The sequence below is a fragment of the Mobula birostris genome, chromosome 26 (genome assembly GCF_030028105.1).
Source record: "Mobula birostris isolate sMobBir1 chromosome 26, sMobBir1.hap1, whole genome shotgun sequence".
In the NCBI taxonomy this organism is placed as follows: Eukaryota; Metazoa; Chordata; class Chondrichthyes; order Myliobatiformes; family Myliobatidae; genus Mobula; species Mobula birostris.
This window is the reverse complement of record NC_092395.1, coordinates 51,635,726-51,661,351: the sequence shown is the minus strand read 5'-3', so window position 1 is coordinate 51,661,351 and position 25,626 is coordinate 51,635,726. Positions and strand designations below refer to the sequence as shown.

Sequence of the window (25,626 nt, the reverse complement as noted above, 5' to 3'; positions counted from 1 at the left end):
ATAATCTTCCAGAAATAGTAGGGGACAGAGGGTCCAGTGAGATGGAGGAACTGAGCGAAATACATGTTAGTAGGGAGGTGGTGTTGGGTAAATTGAAGGGATTAAAGGCAGATAAATTCCCAGGGCCAGATGGTCTGCATCCCAGAGTGCTTAAGGAAGTAGCCCAAGAAATAGTGGATGCATTAGTGATAATTTTTCAAAACTCGTTAGATTCTGGACTAGTTCCTGAGGATTGGAGGGTGGCTAATGTAACCCCACTTTTTAAAAAAGGAGGGAGAGAGAAACCGGGGAATTATAGACCAGTTAGCCTAACATCGGTGGTGGGGAAACTGTTGGAGTCAGTTATCAAAGATGTGATAATAGCACATTTGGAAAGTGGTGAAATCATCGGACAAAGTCAGCATGGATTTGTGAAAGGAAAATCATGTCTGACGAATCTCATAGAATTTTTTGAGGATGTAACTAGTAGAGTAGATAGGGGAGAACCAGTGGATGTGGTATATTTGGATTTTCAAAAGGCTTTTGACAAGGTCCCACACAGGAGATTAGTGTGCAAACTTAAAGCACACGGTATTTGGGGTAAGGTATTGATGTGGATAGAGAATTGGTTAGCAGACAGGAAGCAAAGAATGGGAATAAACGGGACCTTTTCAGAATGGCAGGCAGTGACTAGTGGGGTACCACAAGGCTCAGTGCTGGGACCCCAGTTGTTTACAATATAAATGACTTGGATGAGGGAATTAAATGCAGCATCTCCAAGTTTGCGGATGACACGAAGCTGGGCGGCAGTGTTAGCTGTAAGGAGGATGCTAAGAGGATGCAGGGTGACTTGGATAGGTTGGGTGAGTGGGCAAATTCATGGCAGATGCAATTTAATGTGGATAAATGTGAAGTTATCCACTTTGGTGGCAAAAATAGGAAAACAGATTATTATCTGAATGGTGACCGATTAGGAAAGGGGAAGGTGCAACGAGACCTGGGTGTCATTATACACCAGTCATTGAAAGTGGGCATGCAGGTACAGCAGGCGGTGAAAAAGGCGAATGGTATGCTGGCATTTATAGCGAGAGAATTCGGGTACAGGAGCAGGGAGGTACTACTGCAGTTGTACAAGGCCTTGGTGAGACCACACCTGGAGTATTGTGTGCAGTTTTGGTCCCCTAATCTGAGGTAAGACATCCTTGCCATAGAGGGAGTACAAAGAAGGTTCACCAGATTGATTCCTGGGATGGCAGGACTTTCATATGAAGAAAGACTGGATGAACTGGGCTTGTACTCGTTGGAATTTAGAAGATTGAGGGGGGATCTGATTGAAACGTATAAAATCCTAAAGGGATTGGACAGGCTAGATGCAGGAAGATTGTTCCCGATGTTGGGGAAGTCCAGAACGAGGGGTCAAAGTTTGAGGATAAAGGACTGAGATTAGGAAAAACTTCTTCACACAGAGAGTGGTGAATCTGTGGAATTCTCTGCCACAGGAAACAGTTGAGGCCAGTTCATTGGCTATATTTAAGAGGGAGTTAGATATGGCCCTTGTGGCTACGGGGATCAGGGGGTATGGAGGGAAGGCTGGTGCAGGGTTCTGAGTTGGATGATCAGCCATGATCATAATAAATGGCGGTGCAGGCTCGAAGGGCTGAATGGCCTACTCCTGCACCTATTTTCTATGTTTCTATGTTTCTATATACAGTTGTAAGAAAAAGTTTGTGAATCCTTTACAATTGCCTGGTTTTCTGCATTAATTACTCATTAGATGTGGTCTGATCTTCATCTAAATCACCATAATAGACAAACACAATCTGCCGACACTAATAATGCACAAACAATTGTACTTTTCATGTCTTTATTGAACACATTGTTTAATTATTCACAGTCCAGGCAGGAAAAAGTATGTGAACCCATGTATTTAATAACTGGTAGAACCTTCTTTAGCAGCAATGGAGTAAAGCCAGATCTAAAGTAAAGAGGCTTTGAGGAAAGGGAAGCAGAATAAAAGGTGTAAAGGTAGTAAGGTAGAAGGGCTAAAGTGCATGTACTTCAATGCAAGAAGCATCAGGAGCAAAGGTGATGAACTGACAGCTTGGATACATACATGGAATTATGATGGCCATTACAGAGACTTGGCTGGCAGCAGGGCAGGAATAGATTCTCAATATTCCTGGATTTCAGTGCTTTAAAAGGGATAGAGAGGGGGGAAAAGGGGAGGAGGGGTGGCATTACTGGTCAGGGATACTATTACAGCCACAGAAAGGGTGGGTAATGTAGCAGGATCCTCTTCTGAGTCAGTATGTATGGAAGTCAGGAACAGGAAGGGTGCAGTTACTCTATTGGGAGTATTCTATAGGCCCCCTGGTAGCAGCAGAGATACTAAGGAGCAGATTTTGGAAAGGTGCAAAAATAACAGGGTTGTTATCATGGGTAATGTTAACTTCCCTAATATTGATTGGCACCTGATTAGTTCCAATGGTTTAGACGGGGCAGAGTTTGTTAAGTGTGTCCAGGATGGATTCCTGTCACAGTATGTTGACAGGCTGACTAGGGGGAATACCATACTAGATCTAGTATTAGGTAATGAACTGGGTCAGGTCACAGATCTCTCAGTGGGTGAGCATGTGGGGGACAGTGACTACTGCTCCCTGGCCTTTAGCATTATCATGGAAAAGGACAGAATCAGAGAGGACAGGAAAAATTTTAGTTGGGGAAGGGCAAATTATGAGGCTATAAGGCTAGAACTTGTGGGTGTGAATTGGGATGATGTTTTTGCAGGGAAATGTACTATGGACATGTGGTCGATGTTTAGAGATCTCTTGCAGGATGTTAGGGATAAATTTGTCCCGGTGAAGGAAACATGGGTGACAAGTGAGGTGGAAAATCTAGTCAGGTGGAAGAAGGCAGCATACATGAGGTTTAGGAAGCAAGGATCGGATGGGTCTATTGAGGAATATAGGGTAGCAAGAAAGGAGCTTAAGAAGGGGCTGAGGAGAGCAAGAAGGGGGCATGGGAAGGCCTTGGCCAGTAGGGTAAAGGAAAATCTCAAGGCATTCTTCAATTATGTGAAGAACAAAAGGATGACAGGAATGAAGGTAGGACCGATTAGAGATAAAGGTGGGAAGATGTGCCTGGAGGCTGTGGAAGTGAGTGAGGTCCTCAATGAATACTTTTCTTTGGTATTCACCCATGAGAGGGAACTTGATGACGGTGAGGACAAAATGAGTGAGGTTGGTGTTCTGGAGCATGTTGATATTAAGGGAGAGGAGGTGTTGAAGTTCTTTTTAAATCTTTTTATTATTATTGAAAATCAACAACAGAAAAATACATCAAAATAATCAAGACAACATATCTATATGTAGAATAAGAGTTAAACTATCAACCAGGCTGAACAGTATATCAATAATAATCAAAAAACAAAGTGTTAAAGCTTTTTTTTGGAAAAAAGAAAGAAAGAAAAAAAGAAACCCTACTAACTAAAACAGAAAAAAACCCCTAATAACTAAAAAAAAACGGGGGGAAAACACCCATTTGGAGCACAAACCCGGAGCGATGCGCCATACAAGCTTCCATAATAAAAAAAGACATGAAACCGCCAACCAAATCCATGTCCCCAAGCATCAGAAAAGGACCATCTTTATTAACTCAAGTCAAATGATAATAACGGGCAAAAGAACCCCACCTTTTCTCGAAGTCAAATCTAGGATCAAAAGTTCGACTTCTAATTTTTTCCAAACTAAGACATAACATCACCTGAGAGAACCATTGTATCAAAGTGGGAGCAGAGGCATCTTTCCATTTCAATAAAATAGCCCTTCTAGCCAATAATGTGACAAATGCAATTACGTATTGGTCTGGTATAGAAATACCGTGAATATGTTGAGGAATTATACCAAACAAAACTGTCAATTTATTAGGTTGTAAATTGATTTTCAAAGCTTTAGAAATTGTAGGAAAAATAGATTTCCAAAATTGTTTCAATACAGAACACGACCAAAACATATGTGTTAATGTAGCTATCTCAGTTTTGCATCTATCACACTGACTATTTACATCAGGAAATATTTTAGACAATCTCTCCTTTGTCAAATAATAACGATGTACAATTTTAAGTTGAATTAGAGAATGACTGGCACAAATCGAAGAAGAGTTAACCAGCTTCAAAATCCGCAACCAATCCTCTGTTATCAAGATCATATTAAATTCTCTTTCCCAATCTTGCTTAATCTTAAGTAAAGGATAATTATCCTGTTGTAATAGTAAATTATAAATTTTCCCTATAAAACCTTACACTAAAGGGTTCATTTTTAAAATAATATCTAACAGGTCAGAGTCTTGTATATATGGAAAATTACTTAAATATTCTTGTAAGAAATGTCTGACCTGAAGATATTGCAAAAAATGTGAATATGAGAGAGAGTATTTAGTTAACTAATTTCTCAAAGGACATCAATCGACCTTTTTGAAACAAGTGCATAAAGGAAAAAATTCCTTTATTCTTCCAAAGAGAAAAGGTAGGATCACTAAGTGAAGGTTTAAATAAATAGTTTCGATAAATTAAACTAAGAAGGTTAAATTATTTAAGATTAAAAAATTTACGAAACTGGTTCCAGATTCATAATGTTTGATTAATCATAGGATTTATATTTAGAATAGAAATTTTGGCTAATTGTACGGGTAAAGGAGCTCCCAATAACGAAGTTAAATGAAATTGTTTCACAATTTTCAATTCCAAATCAACCCAAGATGGTCGTTCCTTTTTATCGGTCCAATATAACCAAGAACACGTATAACGTATATTAACCGTCCAATAATACATTCTTAAATTAGGCAAAGTAAGACCTCCATCCTTTTTTAATTTTTGTAAATGACGTTTTCCAATTCTTGGTCTTTTATTATTCCAAACAAAAGATGAAATAATAGAGTCAACCTGATCAAAAAACTTCTTAGTTAAAAAAATAGGAATATTTTGAAATACATATAAAAATTTTGGTAAAATCATCATTTTAACTGCATGAATTCAACCTGCTAACAAAAGTGTAAGTGGATTCCATCCATGGATACTTTTCCAGTAGAAAAAAATTGCTTCATAAAATCCACTAAGGGAACTAAATTAGCTCTATAAAGGTCTCCATAGTTTTTAGTAATGATAATACCTAAATATTTAAAAGAATCCGTAACTTTTAGAGGAATGTCATCATATATAGAAGCAGAATCATTTAAAGGAAATAATTCACTTTTATGCAGGTTTAATTTATATCCTGAAAACAACCCAAATTCATTTAATAATTTCAATAAGCTAGGAATAGATTTTTCGGGATTCGAAACATAAACCGAAAGATCATCCACATAAAGGGAAATCTTATGGATAGTCCCATTTATGGAAATTCCTTGAATATTTTTAGCTTCACGAAGTGCAATAGCCAAAGGTTTCAACATCAAATTAAATAACAGAGGACTTAACAGACATCCTTGTCTCGTATCCTGGGAAAGTTGGAAAAAGGGGGATCTACAGTTATTAGTAATAACAGTGGCAATAGGGCTTTTATATATCAATCTAATCCATTTATTAAAATTAGCACCAAAGCTAAATTTCTCTAAAACTTTAAATAGATATTTCTATTCAACTCTATCAAATGCCTTTTCAGCATCTGGAGAAACAACACATTGGGGAGTCTTAGAGAGGGATGAGTATATGATATTTAACAATCTCCGAGTGTTAGAAAAAGAATAATGGCCTCTAATAAAACCCATTTGATCCTGAGAAAAAATTTTAGCTAGTATATTCTCCATCTGATTAGCCATTATTTTTGAAAGAATTTTGGCATCCACATTTAATAATGAAATAGGTCTATATGAAGCACAATCAGTAGTGTCTTTATCTTTCTTAAGAATTAAAGAAATAGAAGCTTCATAAAATGTGGAAGGTAACTCTCCTAAGGAGTAAGCAAATGTTCAAATTTTTTATAAAATCCTACAGTAAAACCATCCAATCCAGGAGCTTTACCAGATTGCATTGACAGAATAGCTTTCTGAATTTCTCTTTCAGTAAAAGGAGTATCAAGAATTTGCTGATCTTCAACAGATGTTCTAGGAAAATCAATCTTTTGTAAAAAGGCATACATATTAGAAGGGTCAGCTGGAAACTGAGATTTATAGAGTTCACTATAATAGTCTTGAAAAATGTTATTAATATCTTCATAATTACAAGCTAAACTACCATCTCCCTTATGAATTTTTAAAATTTGTCTTTTAGCTCTAACTGCTTTAAGTTGAGATGCTAATAGCTTGATACTTTTATCTCCAAACATATGAAATTGACTTTTTAATTTAACCAAATTTCTTTCAATAGGATAAGTTAGTAGTAAATTATATTGTGATTGAAGTTCAACCCTTTGTTTAAATAAATCAACATTAGGAGAAACTGCGTAAGAATTATCCAGATCTTTAATTAGTTTGGAAATTCTATCTAAACTCTATTTTTGTCTGTTTCTTGAGTTTAGCCAAATAAGATATTATCTGACCTTGCAAATATGCTTTGAGTGTATCCCATATAATCAAATTCGAGACATCTCCCGTATTATTAAGAGGAAGGAAATCTTTTATCTGAATCTCTATAAATTTAACAAAGTCCGAACTTTGTAATAAATTTTCTGGAAAGCGCCAAGGCAAGTTTACATTACTAACATCATTTGACTCAAAAGTTAAGCTTAAAGGCGCATGATCCGACACTGCAATAGCATCATATTCACATTTCTGGACTTTGGACAAAAATCGGAAATCAGCTATAAAATAATCAATTCTCGAATATTTATTATGAACATGTGAATAAAAAGAATAATCTCTGTCATTAGGATGTAAATTTCTCCAGATTTCTATCAAACCATAATCAATTAAAAAGGAATTAATAAGTGTTGCTGAACGACTCAGAAGCTGCTGATTGGTTAGACTCTTGTCAATCAAAAGGTTTAAACAACAGTTGAAGTCACCTCCCATCAGCAGCATATATTCATTTAAGTCTGGTGATAAACTAAATACATTTTTGAAAAAGAAGGATCATCTACATTAGGTCCGTATAGATTAACCGGGACAATTTTTCTATTACAAATTGTTCCTTTAATAATCTACCATTATTATTTGAGACAATGTCTTCTTGAATAAATAAAATATTAGATTTAATAAAAATAGATACTCCCTTTGTTTTATTTTGACAAGTAGCATGGTATTGAAGGCCCTTCCATGTTTTAAAAAATCTATTTTGATTGCCCGTTCTGATATGCGTTTCTTGAGCAAAAATTGTATCGGGCTGGAATCGATTAAGAACTTTAAAAGTCTTCCTTCGCTTAATAGGGTGATTCCAGCCACGTACATTCCAACTAATAACGTTTATCTGTTTAAGTACCATTGGATATTATTCTTAAACCCGACAATACACACATACCATCGCAGGCTAATCAAAGATGGCGGTGATGAGTATAACCAAATAGAAAACACGCATGCTCCGGAACTCCATAATGGGGAAAAATACAGAAAGTGTGTGTGAAAAAAAAAAATCCCACAATAAACCTCAAAATACAAAAATACCCCCAAACCTCCCACCATCCCCAAAGAAGGAAATCCGGCAAAAGGGAGAAAAAGCCGGAACGCATCCCCAAGAAGAAAAAGATAAGAATGGAATTTCGTGTGCTGCTCCATTTAAATAATGATTAAAAGTTTTTTCTCCCAATTCCCCCCTTCCCCTTACAAAGAAAATACGTAACCTTAAGATAAGAAAGCTCAGCAAAGAAAAAAAATGTTTATACTTACTCATTGAAAATAAACTAAGGGAATGTGAAGACAGTCTCCAAAGACGCCAAAACAATACTATTAACCCAAACAGTTTAATCTCTAAAGAGAGAAAAGCAGCACCATTATTCTTTAACTTACTACCTTATTTAACAAAAGAATTAAAGCTAATTATCTATTACTAAACACTCCATAATATAAGAAAAAAGTCTATATAAACTGTAAGCAAACTATCACTTAATTAATAAAGAAAAAAAATAGACACAGATAATCAAACCAGTTCACAATCTATCCGCTGTATTAATTCACTCCGTATACTAAACAGTCTTCAAGAAAAAGTAATTCTTTAGTCAAACCAAGACGATCACCTCTTTAAGTAATCCATCGATCAAAGGATATCTTCAGCATATCGAAATCTTCAAAACCTGTTTTCTTTCAGAAAATTATTCAGAAACTCTAATATCCTTCATACATCAGCCGATTCCACTATAGAATTGACAAAATCCAATGCCGCTTGATCCAAGAAGACACGAGGGGTAGAATCTTTAGGAAATAACTTTAATCTCGCGGAATATTTCAGGGATGGAAAAAGTCTTTTTTCGTGAGCGATCTTCATGACCGATATGAATTTGATCCGTTGTTCCATAATTTCCCGTGGATAATCTTCATAAAAGCTGATCTCGGAACCATTAAATTTAACAACTTTCTGTTTTCTTGCACATTTTATGATTTGGTCTTTAACTTCAAAGACAAGAAAGTTGACTAAAATTGGTCGAGCTTTATCTGACGAAGTGAAAATTCTGTGAGCTCTTTCAATATCGGGAGGCTGAGATAGAATATCCAGGAACAGAGATTGAAACAGATTGGCAAAATAATCCAATAAATTCCCATTTTCGGAGCCTTCCTGAAGACCCACAATACGAGTGTTATTCTGACAAGACTTTGCCTCTAAATCGACAATTTTGCATTGAGCCTGTTCCAATCGGGTTGAAATATCCACAATCTGACGTTTCGGTTCTTTAAACTCAGTATTCAGGGAAACAGTATTTTTCTCAATAGTCTGTAAACTCTGTTGGAATGACTTCAACTCAGAAGTATTATTGTCCATTTTGTTATTGAGACCCATCAACGCACGTTCCAAACGCTCAGCCCAAACTGGCATATCTTCTGATTTTTCTTTCAAAGTTTATCCCTTTCCATTGCTGGGTTCAAAAAGGTGTTTTCCACTTCTTAAAGGATACGACATAATGACCACTATTTCCCTCCAAGATCCAAAAAATAAAAGTTGAATAATTCAAAGTTTAGACTGGGGAAAAGGAGGAATTAAAGGCAGCCACAAAATTTATGTATTACTCCATTGAGCTGCAGGTGGAAGTCTGTTGGAGTTGTTAAGATACATTAGGACAGATAAGTCCCCGGGGCCTGACGGAATATTCCTCAGGCTGCTCCACGAGGTGAGGGAAGAGATTGCTGAGCCTCTGGCTAGGATCTTTATGTCCTCGTTGTCCACGGGAATAGTACCGGAGGATTGGAGGGAGGCGAATGTTGTCCCTTTGTTCAAAAACGGTAGTAGGGATAGTCCAGGTAATTATGGACCAGTGAGCCTTACATCTGTGGTGGGAAAGCTGTTGGAAAAGATTCTTAAAGATAGGATCTATGGGCATTTAGAGAATCATGGTCTGATCAGGGACAGTCAGCATGGCTTTGTGAAGGGCAGATCGTGTCTAACAAGCCTGAAAGAGTTCTTTGAGGAGGTGACCAGGCATATAGAAGAGGGTAGTGCAGTGGATGTGATCTACATGGATTTTAGTAAGGCATTTGATAAGGTTCCACACAGGAGGCTTATTCAGAAAATCAGAATGCATGGGATCCAGGAAAGTTTGGCCAGATGGATTCAGAATTGGCTTGCCTGCAGAAAGCAGAGGGACGTGGTGGAGGGAGTACATTCAGATTGGAGGGTTGTGACTAGTGGTGTCCCACAAGGATTGGTTCTGGGACCTCTACTTTTCATGATTTTTATTAACGACCTGAATGTGGGGGTAGAAGGGTGGGTTGGCAAGTTTGCAGATGATACAAAGGTTGGTGGTGTTGTGGATAGTGTAGACGATTGTTGAAGATTGCAGAGAGACATTGATAGGATGCAGAAGTGGGCTGAGAAGTGGCAGATGGAGTTCAACCCAGAGAAGTGTGAGGTGGTACACTTTGGAAGGACGAACTCCAAAGCAGAGTACAAAGTAAACGGCAGGATACTTGGAAGTGTGGAGGAGCAGAGGGATCTGGGGGTACATGTCCACAGATCCCTGAAAATTGCCTCACAGGTGGATAGGGTCATTAAGAAAGCTTAAGAGGTGTTAGCTTTCATAAGTCGAGGGATAGAGCTTAAGAGTCGCAGGGTAATGATGCAGCTCTATAAAACTCTGGTTAGGCCACACTTGGAGAACTGTGTCCAGTTCTGGTCGCGTCACTATAGGAAGGATGTGGAAGCATTGGAAAGGGTACAGAGGAGATTTACCAGGATGCTGCCTGGTTTAGAGAGTATGCATTATGATCAGAGATTAAGGGAGCTAGGGCTTTACTCTCTGGAGAGGAGGAGGATGAGAGGAGACATTAAGAGGAATAGATAAAGTGAACAGCCAGCGCCTCTTGCCCAGGGCACCACTGCTCAGTACAAGAGGACATGGCTTTAAGGTAAGGGGTGCGAAGTTTAAGGGGGACAATAGAGGAAGGTTTTTTACCCAGAGAGTGGTTGGTGCGTGGAACGCACTGCCTGAGTCAGTGGTGAAGGCAGATACACTAGTGAAATTTAAGAGACAACTAGACAGGTATATGGAGGAATTTAAGGTGGGGGGTTATATGGGAGGCAGGGTTTAAGGGTCGGCACTACATTGTGGGCCGAAGGGCCTGTACTGTACTGTTCTATGTTATATGTAAACAATAACCTCTGCCAAACATTTCCTGTAGCTGCTGATCAGACCTGCACAATGGCAAGGAGGAATTTAGACCTCCATTCCTCCATACAAATCTGTTTCAGTTCATCAATATTTCTGGGATACCTTGCATGAACAGCCCTCTTCAGGTCATGGAGTAACATCTCAAATGGGTTAAGGTCTGGATTCTGATTTGGCCATTCCAAAACACAAATTTCCTTTTTAAACTATTCTGTGTTGATTTACTCTTGCATTTCAGATCATTGTCTTGTTGCATCAAATAACTTCCAGTTGATGGACTGCTACCCTGACATTCTCCTTGTAAAATGTCTTGATACAATTTTGAATTAATTGTTCCCTCAATGATTGCAAGCTGTCCGAGAGCTGAGGCAGTAATGCAGCCTCAAACCATAATGCTCCTTCCACCATGCTTCACAGTTGGGATAGGTTTTGGTTTGGCAAGTGTATTAGAGGGGTCGTGACTGTCACGTGACAGCACTGCCCATTTACCTGGTAGAAAGACACACCACCTGCCAATCAAGGTTTGACCCCTCCTGGCCCAACAGTGCACACCTAACCATTGGCCCTTTCAATTAGCCTTGCACTTGACCTCGGGCGATTGGCCTTTGTAATCAGCTTAACCCTGCTGGCACTGAGCCATTGGCTTCCCTGTGAATCACCTGGGCTGGACTCATCAGCCCTGCTGCACTATAAAGGAAGCCACGTGTGCTTGACCCTTTCTCTTTTTTGCTATCTCCGAGGGACCACCCTGCCGTTGGTGAGTTGTGCATTGAATAGGGTTAGGGGTGTGGGTATTGTCCCTAAGCAGAAGAGCCGTGCCTGCACAGAGTCAAGGGTGTCGGGTATCATATTGACTTTTCCCTTGGGGGTGTGTGTGTGTGTGTGTATGTATGTACTTTGTTCCCACGCGATTTTATTAATTGCGTGTGTTTTGCTGATGCTGATGAGTTTATCTACCTTACCTGTCAATCTGCTTGCTGGGTAGATAAGCTTTTGACATGCTAGCCTTCATTAAATCAAGGCACTGAGTATAGAAGTTAGAATGTTGTGATGCAATTGTACAAAATATTGGTGAACCTGCATTTAGAATGTTGTGTTCAGTTTTGGTCAACCTACTGAAGGAAGGATGTCACTAAGCCAGAAAGAATGCAGAGGAAATTTACGAGATGTTGCTGGCATTCAATAGTTATGGAGACAGAGATTGAGCGGGTTTGGACTCTTTCCATTGGAAAGCGTAGGAGAATGAAGGGTGTATAAATTCATGAGAGTGAATGCACACAGTTGTTTGCCTGGGGCTGAAGAATCAAGAACTAGAGGATATCAGTTTAAAGTGAGTGGGGAGAGAGACCAGAGGGTGGCTAGTATATGGAATGAGCTGCCAGAGGAGATGGTTGAGGCAGGTATTTAAAATGTACTCGGATAGGTACCCCTTGTTCCTCCCCCTGCCTCAGTTCAGGAATTGTATGTAATCAACTGCGGACCACAACAGATTCCTAGCTCCTCTCTTCCCTTGGCTAATCTCCCTCCATTATCTGTCCTCGGGGTTCATTAACGCTGCTCCTTTGCCTTTTTTTCCAATAGTGTTGCTATTAATAGCCTGAAGCTGATTGACGAAAATCTTTTTGCCACGGGAGATGATGATGGTTTATTGAAAGTTTGGGACTTGCGGAAAAAAACCTCCTTCATGGAGATGAAAAACCATGATGATTACATCAGTGACATCACCATTGACCAGAATAAGAAGATCTTGCTTACAACCAGGTATGGGGACAATTTGGCTCTGTGTTTAGTACTTCTGCCTCATAGCTGAAGAGCTCATGGGTTGGACACACTCCAGGGGTGCAAATGAGATGTTCAAATTTGCGAGATTTTGAGGCAGTAAAAGCTATACTACAAATTACAGACAAAGATGATTATCCAAACATGTAAGCAATTTAAACAACAAGAAAAATGACAATTAGACCCTAATCCAACTGTGTATGACTTTATAAAGTTCCTGTTGCACTGTTTCAAAGAAGAGCAGAAGGTTATTCAATGCCTATATTTATTTTATAGCAAATAATATAGCCAGTTTTGATGTATTACTTTATAAGCCTAAGGACAATACACAGTTTAATTTAGAAAGACTTGGATTTGTTGGGGGCAGTCAGTATGAATTTGGGAAGACGAATAGCTGACTGACTATTCTGAATTCTTTTAAGAAGTAACAAGCAGAGTTGATAAGGGAGTATGTTTGATGTAACAAGACTTTTGACAAAGTCCCAGATGAAAGGCCAATCCAAAAAAAAGTGAAAGTCTCTGGGATCCAATAAACTGAGACAAATAGGAACCAAAATTTCTCAGTGGTAGGAACAGATTAACAGGTGATTTTGTTACTGGAAGGCTGGTACCAGTACATTTCACAGGGCTTAGTACTCAGTTCTGTGTCTTCAGTAGCATAAATTAGTGACTTGATCTAAATATTGGAGACTTGACAAGGAGGTTTTCAGCTTATGGTAAACATAAGCCACCTGGTTGACAGTGAGGAGGAAAGCTTCTGACTGAGATCTGGTCAGTTGGGCAGCAAAGTGTGAATTGGGAAAGTGTGATGAGGCAAGGAATACACAATAAATGGAAGGGTAGTTCAACTTTTGTGGGCATGTGGCCAAGTGGTTAAGGCATTGGACTAGCGACCTGAAGGTCGTGAGTTTGAGCCCCAGCCGAGGGAACGTGTTGTGTCCTTGAGCAAGGCACTTAATCACACATTGCTCTGCAACGACACTGGTGCCAAGCTGTATGGGTCCTAATGCCCTTCCCTTGGACAACATTGGTGTTGTGGAGAGGGGAGACTTGCAGCATGGGCAACTGCTGGTCTTCCATACAACCTTGCCCAGGCCTGCGCCCTGGAGAATGAAGACTTTCCAGGCGCAGATCCATGGTCTTGCAAGACTAACGGATGCCTTTTAATTCAACTTTCAACCTGCCTTTTTCTTTAGGGAGTGTGCCCTGGGTCCTGGATTCCTTAGCTCTGGGGAGGGGTGGTGGGAGTGGGCATGGGCTGGTTGGGTTGTGGGGGACATGTGGGTGTGGTGAGAACAGATGTGTGTTGGATGGAAGAAATGCATGTAAGGGTTCCATCAGTGATAGCGATGAGGTAATCATGCCTCTTGAAGAGGACAGCATTTCAGAGAGCCTAAAGTAGAAAACATCAAGAAAACAGATGTGGCAGAGAAGGAAAAACTGAAAGATGGATTTGGGAACAGGGTGGGAAGACGTGTCGTTGCAGTCTGTGGGTTATTACAGACATCCCACCCTGCAAAAACTGATTTCAGGGAGGTAGCACCATCAATTTGCGGGAGACTTCCAGGAGAGGTGGGATGTCTGCAATAGAGTAGCTCTTTAGCAGCTAGCCAGCTAGTTTAAATAACGTTAGCTCTGCTAATGAACGAATGACACCTGTTAAACTCACCTCAACATGTGTTTTACAGTCTTAACCCACCATGGGCAATAGAAAACTCACTGTTGCAAACAGTGCAGCGAGCAACACTGTCATTATTTTTGACCCCTGTTAGGCAGGGGTACACTTTAGTGTAGTTTGGGGTGACGTACATTTTATATTTTCTTTTTTTTGGAACACTCTGCCATGGCATGCTCGCGTTGTCTCTCTCTCGTGGTCTCTCGCGCTCTCGCTTGCTTTCTCTCTCTCTCGCTTGCTTGCTCTCTCGCAGTCTCACTTGCTTTCTCGCTTGCTCTCGCGCTCTCTCTCACTTGCTCTCGTGCTCTCTCGCTTGCTCTCGCGCTCTCTCTCGCTCTCTCTCGCTTGCTCTCGCGCTCTCTCGCTTGCTTTCTCGCGCTCTCGCTTGCTTGCTCTCGCACTCTCTCTCGCTTGCTTTCTCTCGCTTGCTCGCTCTCAAAAAAATTGATTTCCGTAATATTGTATATAATTTGTGGGCATCAGGGAGCCACTATTCATATGCGGGAGGCTCCCAGAACTTCCGGGAGAGTTGGGATGTCTGTTATTAACAGATAGGATTGATAGTTTGTCTCTTGAGATGGAGGCAGAGAAATCCAGAAGGGAGAGGGGTTTTGGGAACAGTCCAGGCAGTGCAGTTGTGAAGATGTGGACATTGTGGAATGGAATTGAAAAGTAGAGTTTATAGAAGCACAGGACCAAGTCATTCGGTCCATTAAGTCCAAAGTTGTGGTGTAGATGGATACAACTTATGCTAGACATGGACAGCTGTCGGCAGGTCTGCATGCTACTGAGTAATTGAAGCTGCATTTATTGAGGCAGGTGCAGAGTATTTCATTACACTCCTCACTTATGCCTTGCAGTTGGTGGAAGGGCTTGGGATGTCAAAAGATGAGTCACTCACAAGAGAACACTCAGCTCGTAGAAACACGGTACGGGACAGTTAGATTACGAAGACACGCAGTCCTCTTTTATTGTCATTTAGTAATGTATGCATTAAGAAATGATACAATATTCCCTCCAGTGTGATATCACAAAACACAGGATAAACCAAGACTGAAAAAACTAACAAAACCACATAATTATAACATCTAGTTACAACAGTGCAACAATACCATAACTTGATGAAGAACAGTCCATGGCACAGTAAAAAGTTCAAAGTCTCTCAAATGTCCCATATCTCACGCAGACGGGAGAAGGAAGAAAACTCTCCCTGCCATGCCCGACCACAGTCCGACTCTGAGTCATCCGAAAACTTAGAGCCTCGATCAGCCCTCCGACACCGAGGACTGAGCACCATCTCTATCCGAACGATTCGACCTCAATCTCGGTCGCCAGCAGCAGGGAAAGCTGGGGGTTTTGGGGCCTTCCCTCCAGAAGATTTTTCGATCGCGCAGTAACAACTTGGGCGTTTCAGAAATTTCTCCAGATGTTCCTCTGTGCTTTCACATCGGTCTCCATCAAATCAGAATTGTCCATGGCCCCTATTTAACGGATACGATATCATTTTCACTGGCGGTCTGTGTGCGCGCAGCGCGCTGCTATCTCCTCCTCCCGCTGTTGAATTTTGTGTCAATGGTGACCATGGAGCATTTGTTGTGATGGGTTCTGCAATGGAATGCTATTGAGAATCATGGGTGGGTGATCAACTCTTGCCTGTTGGAGACTACCATCGTCACTTGTAAGTCTGAATGTTGTCTGCTGCATGGGGCATTTGCTAAAGAACTGTGAACGGAATTCTGCATAAATCTAAAAACATTATTTTCTGAGAGTGCAACTGTGAGGTTTATTTCATTGGAAAGGCTGAACAGGCCATTTCTCCTGCTGTGTTCAAAATTATCTAACACTTCATTAAAGCAGGGAGAAAGAATGTTTCACCTTGGGAAAAGCATATTTAAGGGTATTAATGCAAAGTAGTGAGAGAGTAAAAGAAACTTTACTCAGAGAACAGTGAATATGTGGAAGATTCTGCTGACTGATGGTGGGGATGAATATTTGAGAGAAGCTGGATAAAGTATAAAGGGATAAAAGGAATTGGAGGGTAATTCTGCTGATGTTGGATAAAGAACGGGAAGAGGTGGGTGGAGAGTGAATTTTACTATCTTGGTCCAACTGATCTCTTCTGTACTGTTCTATATGCAGTAATTCTATGTCTCTTCCTGGCTCTACATCTTGACTCTCCACATTGCCTTGTGTATCTCTCCAGTGGTGATGGTACAATGTGTGTTTTCAACATCAAGAGGCGCCGCTTTGAGCTGCAATCAGAATTTCAGGATGGTGACCTTACATCACTGGCTATTATGAAGGTACATTCTTCTTTTTTAAAATTTGCTTTCTAATGTTTTTATTGTGAAGGAACATCAGCTTAACCACAACCGACAATATCCTAAAGTACAGGTTTCCCCCACCATCCGAAGGTAGAGCATTCCTCTGAAACAGTTCGTAAGCCGAAATGTCGTAAAGCGAAGAAGCAATTATATGGGAAAAATTTGTGAGTGTTTGCAGACCCAAAAATAACGTACCAAATCATGCCAAATAACACATAAAACCTAAAATAACGGTAACATATAGTAAAAGCAGGAACGATATGATAAATACACAGCCTATATGAAGTAGAAATACTTTTCTACAATCATTACTGCACTGTTCTCTGTAGCGAAAATCTCACGCAAGTGCCATTGGCAGAAAATCTCACGCAAGCGCTGTTGGCAAAAACACGGCACAAGCGCTCTCCAGTAACCTTTAAGCTATGAAGCTGTCAAATCGTACCAAATAACACGTAAAAATACACCGCCTATATAAAGTAGAAATAATGTATATACAGCGTAGTATCATGTACCAGAATTGGTTCAGCGCCAAGCATACTGATAACTCAGTGTGTTAGACTGAGTCGTTGCAGGTTGGGTGGTGCATTGGCCCCCACCCTCCATGCCGCCGACTGATACCGATCCGCGAAGCATGCAGGGGTGCAGCGGTAGCCGGGAGGCACACAGCACATCTTTAAGAAAAAAGCCGAAATAAACATGCTAATTAATTAGGTGCCGCCCGGCATGTAATTGTCGGCCAGATCAGTGCCGATTTCCAATTGCACAGTTACGTGTCAGGCGGCACCTAATTAATTAGCATGTTTATTTTGGCTTTTTTCTTAAAGATGTGCTATCTGCCTCCTGGCTACCGCTGCATTCTCCGCGAATTGCGGGGTGGTGGGACACTGGGGTATCATCTCGTCGCCTGATTCCATTAGAGCAGGCAGCCCATCTTCTATGACTGCCCGCCTCAATGTCGAAGGTCGAGGTTTGTTGTCTGCTGTGGCTGATGTGGAAGGCTTGCTTGACTGCTGAGCCTCGTGCATTTTACTATCATTCAGTTCTTTGTAAGCACTCAAACCATCCTGCAAATATCCCCTAAACCTACGTACCCTTTCAAAATTAAAGTTGTACTTTATCATTGCGGCGAAAATCTCACGCAGTTGCTTCACGTTCAGTTCGCTACTGCATCCAGTTTCGATTGTTATCCTTTCTTCCAATTGCATCAGCTCTTCATCTATCAGTTCTTGGTCATGGGATGCCAAAAGCTCTTCAACTTCATGTTCGCCAAACTCACTTTGTCCTTGCTTCGTTCACCATGATCAAAACGCTTAATTACGTCTAATTTTACGCTAAGTGTAACACCCTTACGAGCTCTTTCAGGCTTTTCGGATATCATAGAACTCATCCTGCAAGCGGCTGCTCACAGGCATGTGTTTAAACAATGCTGGCTAGAATGCAGTTCCGAATCCCGGGGAAAGTGGCTGCTTGGGGAGCGCGCTGATTTTCCCCGGGCGCTGCTTTTTTTTGTAACAGTGAGAACACCTTCTGTTAGTGAAAACAGGGTATTAATGTAGGTGTTTCGTAACAGTGAGGTTTCGTAAAGTGAACGTTCGAAAAGCAGGGGACACCGGTACAATGCTTCTTTTTTCTTTACTTTCTTATAACAACATAATGAAAGTCAAATGAATATATGTATAGTAAACAAGCAAAAAGCAAAGGAAACCCAACCACCCAGTCTCCTTTCCCCTTCCCAGCCCTCCCCTCCCCTCACCCCTCCCGTATGTGCTGTTTAGGTCCTACCGCCCCCCCCCCCCACACTTAGTTCAGCTGTCGGTCTCTTCTAAATACAACAGTAATGGTTGCCAGATTTTTTCAAATTCCTTGAGTCTGTCCTTGATAACGTATCTTATCCTCTCTAGATGCAGAGTATCCATTAATGCAGCCAGCCATTGTCTGAGTGATGGAGTTTCCTCCTTTTTCCAGAACATCAGTATGAGTTTCTTTCCATTAAGTACGCCATAGGTCAGGAGTTGTTGCTGGGTAGCCTGGAATTTACAAACGTTTATATTTGCCCTTGCAGAAGTTCCAAAAATTATTAAAATGGGGCCTGGTAGTATCTGAACCTTTAGTACCTTCGATAAGACCTCAAATATTTGCTTCCAATACTCTTGTATCCTGGGACAAATGTATGTAACAACTTTGCCTCCAAGGACTTGCATTTCTCACACATTAGGGACACCTCTGGGAATATTTTATGAATCCTTACTTTTGAGTAATGTAGTCTATGTAGGATTTAAAATTGTATTAAACAATGCCTGGCATTGATGGAAAAGGAGTTAACATACTCCAAAGCCTCATTCCATATAACCTCCTCTATCTCTGTACCCAACTCCTTTTCCCACTCTTTTCTAATATTATCCATTGTTGTATGACACTTGTTTTGTATGGCATCGTACAGATAGGTGATGATGTGTTCTGTCCCTAAACATGATCTTAAATGATTATCTTTTTTTTAATTTTATTTTTATTTGGATAAGGAATTCACAAATATCATGTACTTTTTTCACACATATAACCTTTTCCATCTTTTTATATGTATAAAACTACAATTATTTATACATTCTTAAGTACACATTGAGATGATATAAAAGGAAAATAAACATTTAAATAGATAATTATGTACTGTGGTAAATCTAACCTATTAGGCTAAGTAATGAAATTAGTTGTTAAGAAAAATGGTAGTAATAGTTTCCACACAACCCTTCTGGACCATTTCCACTGGTCCAAAATGTTGTATACAAGCCTATATACCAACCATTGTAGGTGTTTATATCCTAATTTGTTCATGCTTGCTCCTGCCTGCAGACATAATTATCCAATCCCTATGTACTTATTTATGTAATTTTTTTATCCCTTTCCCAAATCTTTCCCTTTACTTGTGTTAATTCTCTATTTTCCAAAAAAAACCAAAAAAAAACAAACATTTATACTAGGGGTGCTTACGTTAGCAATATTACTGTGTTGATGAGAAGAGCAATATAAATCATTAGGAGAGTCATCTAAAGTCTGCTCGCATTGGGGTTATATATTCAATCCACTTATTCCAGATTTGATAAAATTTTTCTTTTTGAGTTCTCAGGGAGTAAGTCAACTTTTCCATTTTAAATATTTCCAAGATAATTTCGTACCAATCTTCTAATGTAGGTGGTATTGGATTTAGCCATTTTCTAGTGATTGATTTCTTACTTGCCGCTAAGAGGGCCTGCAGCAACTTATATGCTCCTTCTGTTCAAGAAACAATACATGCCCCAAATAGAGCGTCTCAAAGTTCAGAGGTATCTGGGACCTAAGTACTTTAACTAATGTTCTATGAATACCTTCCCAAAATAGACTTAATTTAGGGCAATCCCAGAAAATATGAAAATGATTTGCCTCCTTGGAGCCGCACCTTCTCCAACAAATCACATTTGTATCTTTATTCCTGATATGGGGTCTTGAAGTATCTTATAATGTTCTTCCAACAATGTTCTCTCCAAGTCAAAGAATTAGTCGAGGACCATTGAAAGCTGCAGATTTTCCCCCAAGCCTCCTCTGAAAGTACCAACCCCGCTTCTTTCTCCCACTTCTCTTTAATATACAGTGTATTTACATTTTTAGCATGGGAGAGTGCATTATATAGGCGAGAAACTGATTTACTAGGTATTGAACTGCAAGCCAAATTCAGAATCTTGAAAAATTCTAATTCTACTGTTGATAGGTCTGTATATCTAAAACTCTGGTTAACATAGTTTCGTATTTGAAGGTACCTAAAAAAGTCATTATGTTCTAGGCCATGTTTGTTCTGCAGGATTTGGAAACTTTGTAATACTCTTTTATCTATAAATGAGAGGTAGGTTGTAAGACCTTTCTTTATCCATAGCTCAAATCTTTTATCTCCTCTGTTGGGAAGGAATTCGGTATCATATGCACACCATCTAAAGAGTTTTAACATGTTGTTAATTCCACATGAATTAACCACCTTCTGCCATACTTTTAATGTAAGATTTATCCAAGCGTTATTAAATTTTTCCAACTGGGCCATCAATCCTTTGTCAGCTATTGAGGCCTGAAGAGGAATACTGTCAACTAATCCAAATTCTATTTCCTTCCATCTAGCCTTATATTCCCTATTACACCAATATAACAGAGGGGTTATCTGTGAGGCATAAAAATAATTTCTCAGGCAAGGAAGAACCATACCTCCTCCTTCCTTCCCTAACTGTAAGGTGTTATGTCGAATTCTAGGTTTCCTTCCTTGCCAAATGAAGCGGGAAATCCATTTGTCCCATTCCCTGAATTGATTATCATCCACCTCCACCGGTAAAGTACGGAAAAGATACAATAACCGAGGAAGAATATTCATTTTTATAGTATTTATCCTTGAATTTAAACTTAAAAAGGGGATAAGATTCCATCTATGCATATCTGCTTTTATCTCTGAGATTAATGGCCCATAATTTACCTGTGACAGTGTTGAAAGATCCTTCGGCAGGGTTATTCCTAAATATTTTAATGATTTAGCTTCCCACTTAAGATCGTATGTATCCTGCAATTTTTTGGATGGTGTATAATTTAGGGACATAACCTGCGTTTTCTTTACATTTATTTTATAACCTGATATTTTCCCAAAGTCATCCAACGGTGTAAACAATCCTATAAATGATTTTTCTGGTTCACTCAGATAGACCAAAACATCATCTGCAAATAACGCCACTTTCTGTTCAATCCCTGCCACCTTGATACCTTTTACGATTTCGCTCTGTCTTATTAGTTGGGCAAGTGGTTCAATATATAGCGCAAAAAGGAGAGGAGAAATTGGGCATCCCTGTCTAGTGCCTCTCTCTAAGATGAAGGAGTCAGAGAGGTCCCCATTTAACTTAATTCGGGCTGTAGGGCTGTCATATAGAGTCTGAATTACTTTAATATACCTTTCTTGAAAGCCGAATTTTCCTAACACTCTGTATAGGAATGCCCAACTAACCGAATCAAAAGCTTTCTCAGCGTCCAATCCTACTACCATTGTCTCTGTCTCGTTCTTATTAACCTGTTCTAATATGTGCAGAGTTCTCCTTATATTGTCCTGTGTTTGTCTTTGTTGAATAAATCCAGTCTGGTCTAAGTGGATTAGGCTTTTCCAATCTGCGCGCTAATATAGATGTAAATAGTTTGTAATCTAAATTAAGAACACTAATTGGCCGATAATTGCCACATTCTAGTTTATCTTTACCCTCTTTAGGAATAACTGAAATAATCGCTTCTCTCCAGGAAGGTGGAGTTTCTCCTCTCTGCAAGATCCAATTAAAGGTGTTAAGTAGTAATGGGGCTAACTGTGTCTTCAGGGACTTGTACCACTCTGAGGTAAACCCATCAGAACCCGGGGACTTTCCAGCCTTTAACCTAGAGATGGCCACGTTCAGTTCTTTGACAGTTACTGGTTCTAATAAACTTCCATTTTCTAAATCTGTAAGTTTAGGTAGATCTAAAAAATTCAATACACTGTCTATATAGGGCTCATTGGGGGCCCGGGGTTGGGAGTACAGCTCTCGATAATATGTTTCAAAACTCTCTTGAATTTTCCCTATTGTACTCTCCACAAGCTTTGTCTTTGGATTCTTTATTTTATGAATTGTATTGTCTGCTTGTTGTTTTTGTAATTTATATGCTAATAATCTAGCTGATTTACCTCCTACTTTACAATTCCTTTGTCTCAGGTAAAGAAAATTTCTTTGAGTTTCCAACGTATAAATATCGTCAATTTCACTTTGCAATTTCCTAATTTCCTGTTTTCGATTTGAATTACTTTTGTTGCTATCTACAACTTGAAGTTGTTTTAATTTTCCTTGAAGGTCTGCTAATTTTTGTGCATTGATTTTTTTCATGTGAGTAGTAATGGAAATAATTTTCCCTCTCAGTACAGCTTTCAATGTATCCCGTAAAATCACTGGTGATGTTTCTCCCGTGTCATTAAGGTCTAGATATTCTTTGATTTCTCCCCTTAATCTCTCCATTACTTTCGGGTTATTGAGTATATGTGAGTTTAGCCTCCATAGTGTTTTCCTCATTTTCCTTTCCAGGATTAGAGACACAGAGACTGGGCTATGATCCGACAGATCAATTGTTGCAATATTACAGTTTTTTATCCTGAGTCTATCTGTATTAAAGATAAAGAAATAGTCTATCCTTGAATAGGCTGAATGAGGGAAAGAGTAATATGTATAATCTTTACTCCCTCCAGACATCTATAATTCCCAACTCCTCCATCAATGAATTCACCTTCCGAGTCAGAGGTTTATTCTGAGTAACTATTCTTGAAGAATCTAATATAGGATTTAATCTAATATTAAAATCCCCTCCACAAATTACTACCCCTTGAGAACTGACCATTAGGTCAAAAATGTGTCTATAAAATGACCATTCACAACCTGGAGGAGCATAAACATTCAGCAATGTTATTTCTGTACCTTCTATTCTTCCTGTGATTTTTACAAAACTTCCTTCTTTGTCTCTGGTCTCTGAAATATGTTCATAATTAAGAGTACTTGATATTAAAGTAGCTACCCCTCTTTTGTGACTCAATTTATATGATGAATAAAATACATGCTTAAAGCCCATTCTTTTTAATTTTCCATGTTCAGATTGGCTCATATGTGTTTCCTGGAGGAAAGCTATTTGTGCCCTCTCTTTTTTCAATTTAGACATAATCTTATTTCTTTTAATTGGATTCAAAACCCCATTAACATTATAGGAAGTTATTTTTACCAATTCAGTTTGCATTTTTCTCTAGTAGAAAAAAAACACTCTCCCTTTCTAACCAAACAGTAAGCAATCCCTTCTCAACAGTAAACCAAGACATATAACCACACCCCAGACATTTTTGAACGTGTAACATTTGAAAATTTTTCCCGACTTCCCACAGTGAGGCCTGAGCACCGACCTGCCTCAGTTCAGAGGGATAACCTCTATCTTCACCCTGTGTTAGAGGGCCCTCAGCAGTTTGAATAATCATAGAGAATTTTCTCCTATTTATGTCTCGACCAAATTGCTATCATTCAAGTTATTCCACCTAGTTTATTTTCAGTTACCAGTTTTCATTTTACTTTTAAGTCCGATTTGCTCTTTTCAGTCGTTTCTCTTAATTAATCTGTATTCTCTGTACATTCGTGTCTGAATATTTGCGGCTTTTCCTTGTAGTTTGACACTCTGGTTCGAGTGGAGCGTCCTCGCCCCACTGACTGCCACGACTTCTGCCAAATCCTCTCCAGTAGCGACTCCGGTTGGGTGATAACTTTAATAGGTAGTCCCCGGTCCGCCAGGTCCAGCGTTGCCTCCTCCACCGTAGCGTAAGTTTTTGTCCCTTCGTCATAAAAGACTCTCAGCCGAGCTGGATACAGGGCCTGGAATCTGATGTTGTTTTCCTTCAGGACTCTCCGTGTTTCCGTATATTCCTTCCGTCTGGCAAGAATCCCCGGTGCGTAGTCGTGGTCTAAACTGATTTTACAGTTGTTCCACATGAAACCTTTATTTTGCCATGCCCTTTTAAGCACCTCTTCCTTCGTTCTGTAGCTGAGAAATCTGACCAGAATCGATCTGGGCTGGGCGCCTGCTGGGGGCTGTGGTGCCAACGCGCGGTGAGCCCTTTCTATCTGTAGGTCTTTTGCGGCCGGTATATCAAGGTTCTCTCTAAGCAGCTTCTCCACGAAGGGAATCATCAATCCGGGTTTACCTTCGGTTCCTTCGGGAACTCCGTAGATCCTCACATTTTCCCTTCTCGAGCGGCCTTCTTGATCTATTAGTTTCCACTGGAGCTGGTCTTGTAGCTTCAGCATTTCTGCTATCACCTCCTCTGTGTTTTGTAGCTTCTCTTCAATTCCAACAATCCTCGCTTCGGCTTCATCTATCCGCGAGTTAGTTTTTACTATTTCTCCTTTAATATCTTCCAGCTGTTTGCTGTTATCTTGTCGGAACTCGCGAATCTCTCCGAGAATCAAAGACAGAGTCACCGATTCCCCCTCATTATCTCTGTCCTGGCTTGCCGTGGGGGAGCTAGACCCGTCGCCTTTCTGCGTCTCTTTATGCTTATCAGCCTTCGGAGCGGACTTTTTAATCTTGTTCTTAGACATCATCCTTGCCCCTTTTATTAATATAGTTATGCAATATTAAGTATTTGTCTAAATTCGATTTTGGGGCAGTTTACCTTCTTTTTTGTCGAGAGACCTTTTCCTTATGCCGCCATTCCCTTGATGACAAATGATTATCTAATTTATCAGGTTCTGCCTTCTCAAAACCAGAAAGATGTGATCTTATATAGTGTCTTAGCTGGAGATACCTGAAAAAATGACTCTTTTGCAATCCGAATTTGTCCTGGAGCTGGCGAAATGACAGAAAAATCCCTTATATGTATAAGTCTCCAACGCTGCGTATCCCTAATTCTCGCCATGCATCAAAGGCCCCATCTGTACATGAGGGGATAAAAGAGGGGTTCGCTGATATAGGTACAAGAAAAGATAATGTTCTGAGTTTCAAATGCTTCCCGGTTTGTCTCCACATCTGTATGGTGCTATGGATAATGGGATTGCCTCCATAACAGGCTTTATCTAACCGAATAGGGGACATAATGATTGCCCCTACGGAATATGGTAGGCAGTCCTCACGCTCCATCTCCAACCATCCGGGAAGTACAACCATATCATCTATCCAGTATGCTATATGGCTAACGTTAGTAACCCAGTAATAAAAAATAAAGTTGGGTACTGCCAGCCCCCCACTAGTCTTATTCTTGCAGAGATGTTCTTTCCTAATTCGATGGGCTTTATAATTCCATATAAAAGGTAGAATTATCGAATCTAATCCTTTAAAAAAGGTTTTCGTAAGATAAAGGGGCAGGATCTGAAATAGATAGAGCAGTTGGGCAAGAGAGATCATCTTGACTGCATTTACTCTACCCACTAAAGAAATTGGGAGTGTCTTCCAAAATTCTATTGTCTTTTTAACCTTTTCAATTAAGGAATAAAATTTGCTTCAACACAGAACTATACTTTTTGGTTATTACAATTCCAAGGTAAGTAAACTTCTCAAGGGTTATTTTGAATGGAAATTGTTTAAGCCC

The 25,626-nt window shown here is 39.8% G+C and overlaps 1 protein-coding gene across 1 annotated transcript in view; it reads left to right on the top strand.

Moving 5' to 3' along the window:
• wdr55 (WD repeat domain 55) overlaps positions 1 to 25,626 on the top strand; it is a 55,837-nt gene that overhangs the window by 17,664 nt on the left and 12,547 nt on the right. Inside the window, exons 5-6 of the mRNA XM_072244099.1 lie at positions 12,303 to 12,482; positions 16,379 to 16,478. Coding sequence (XP_072100200.1) covers positions 12,303 to 12,482; positions 16,379 to 16,478 — 280 coding nt within the window. The remainder of the gene's footprint in view (positions 1 to 12,302; positions 12,483 to 16,378; positions 16,479 to 25,626) is intronic.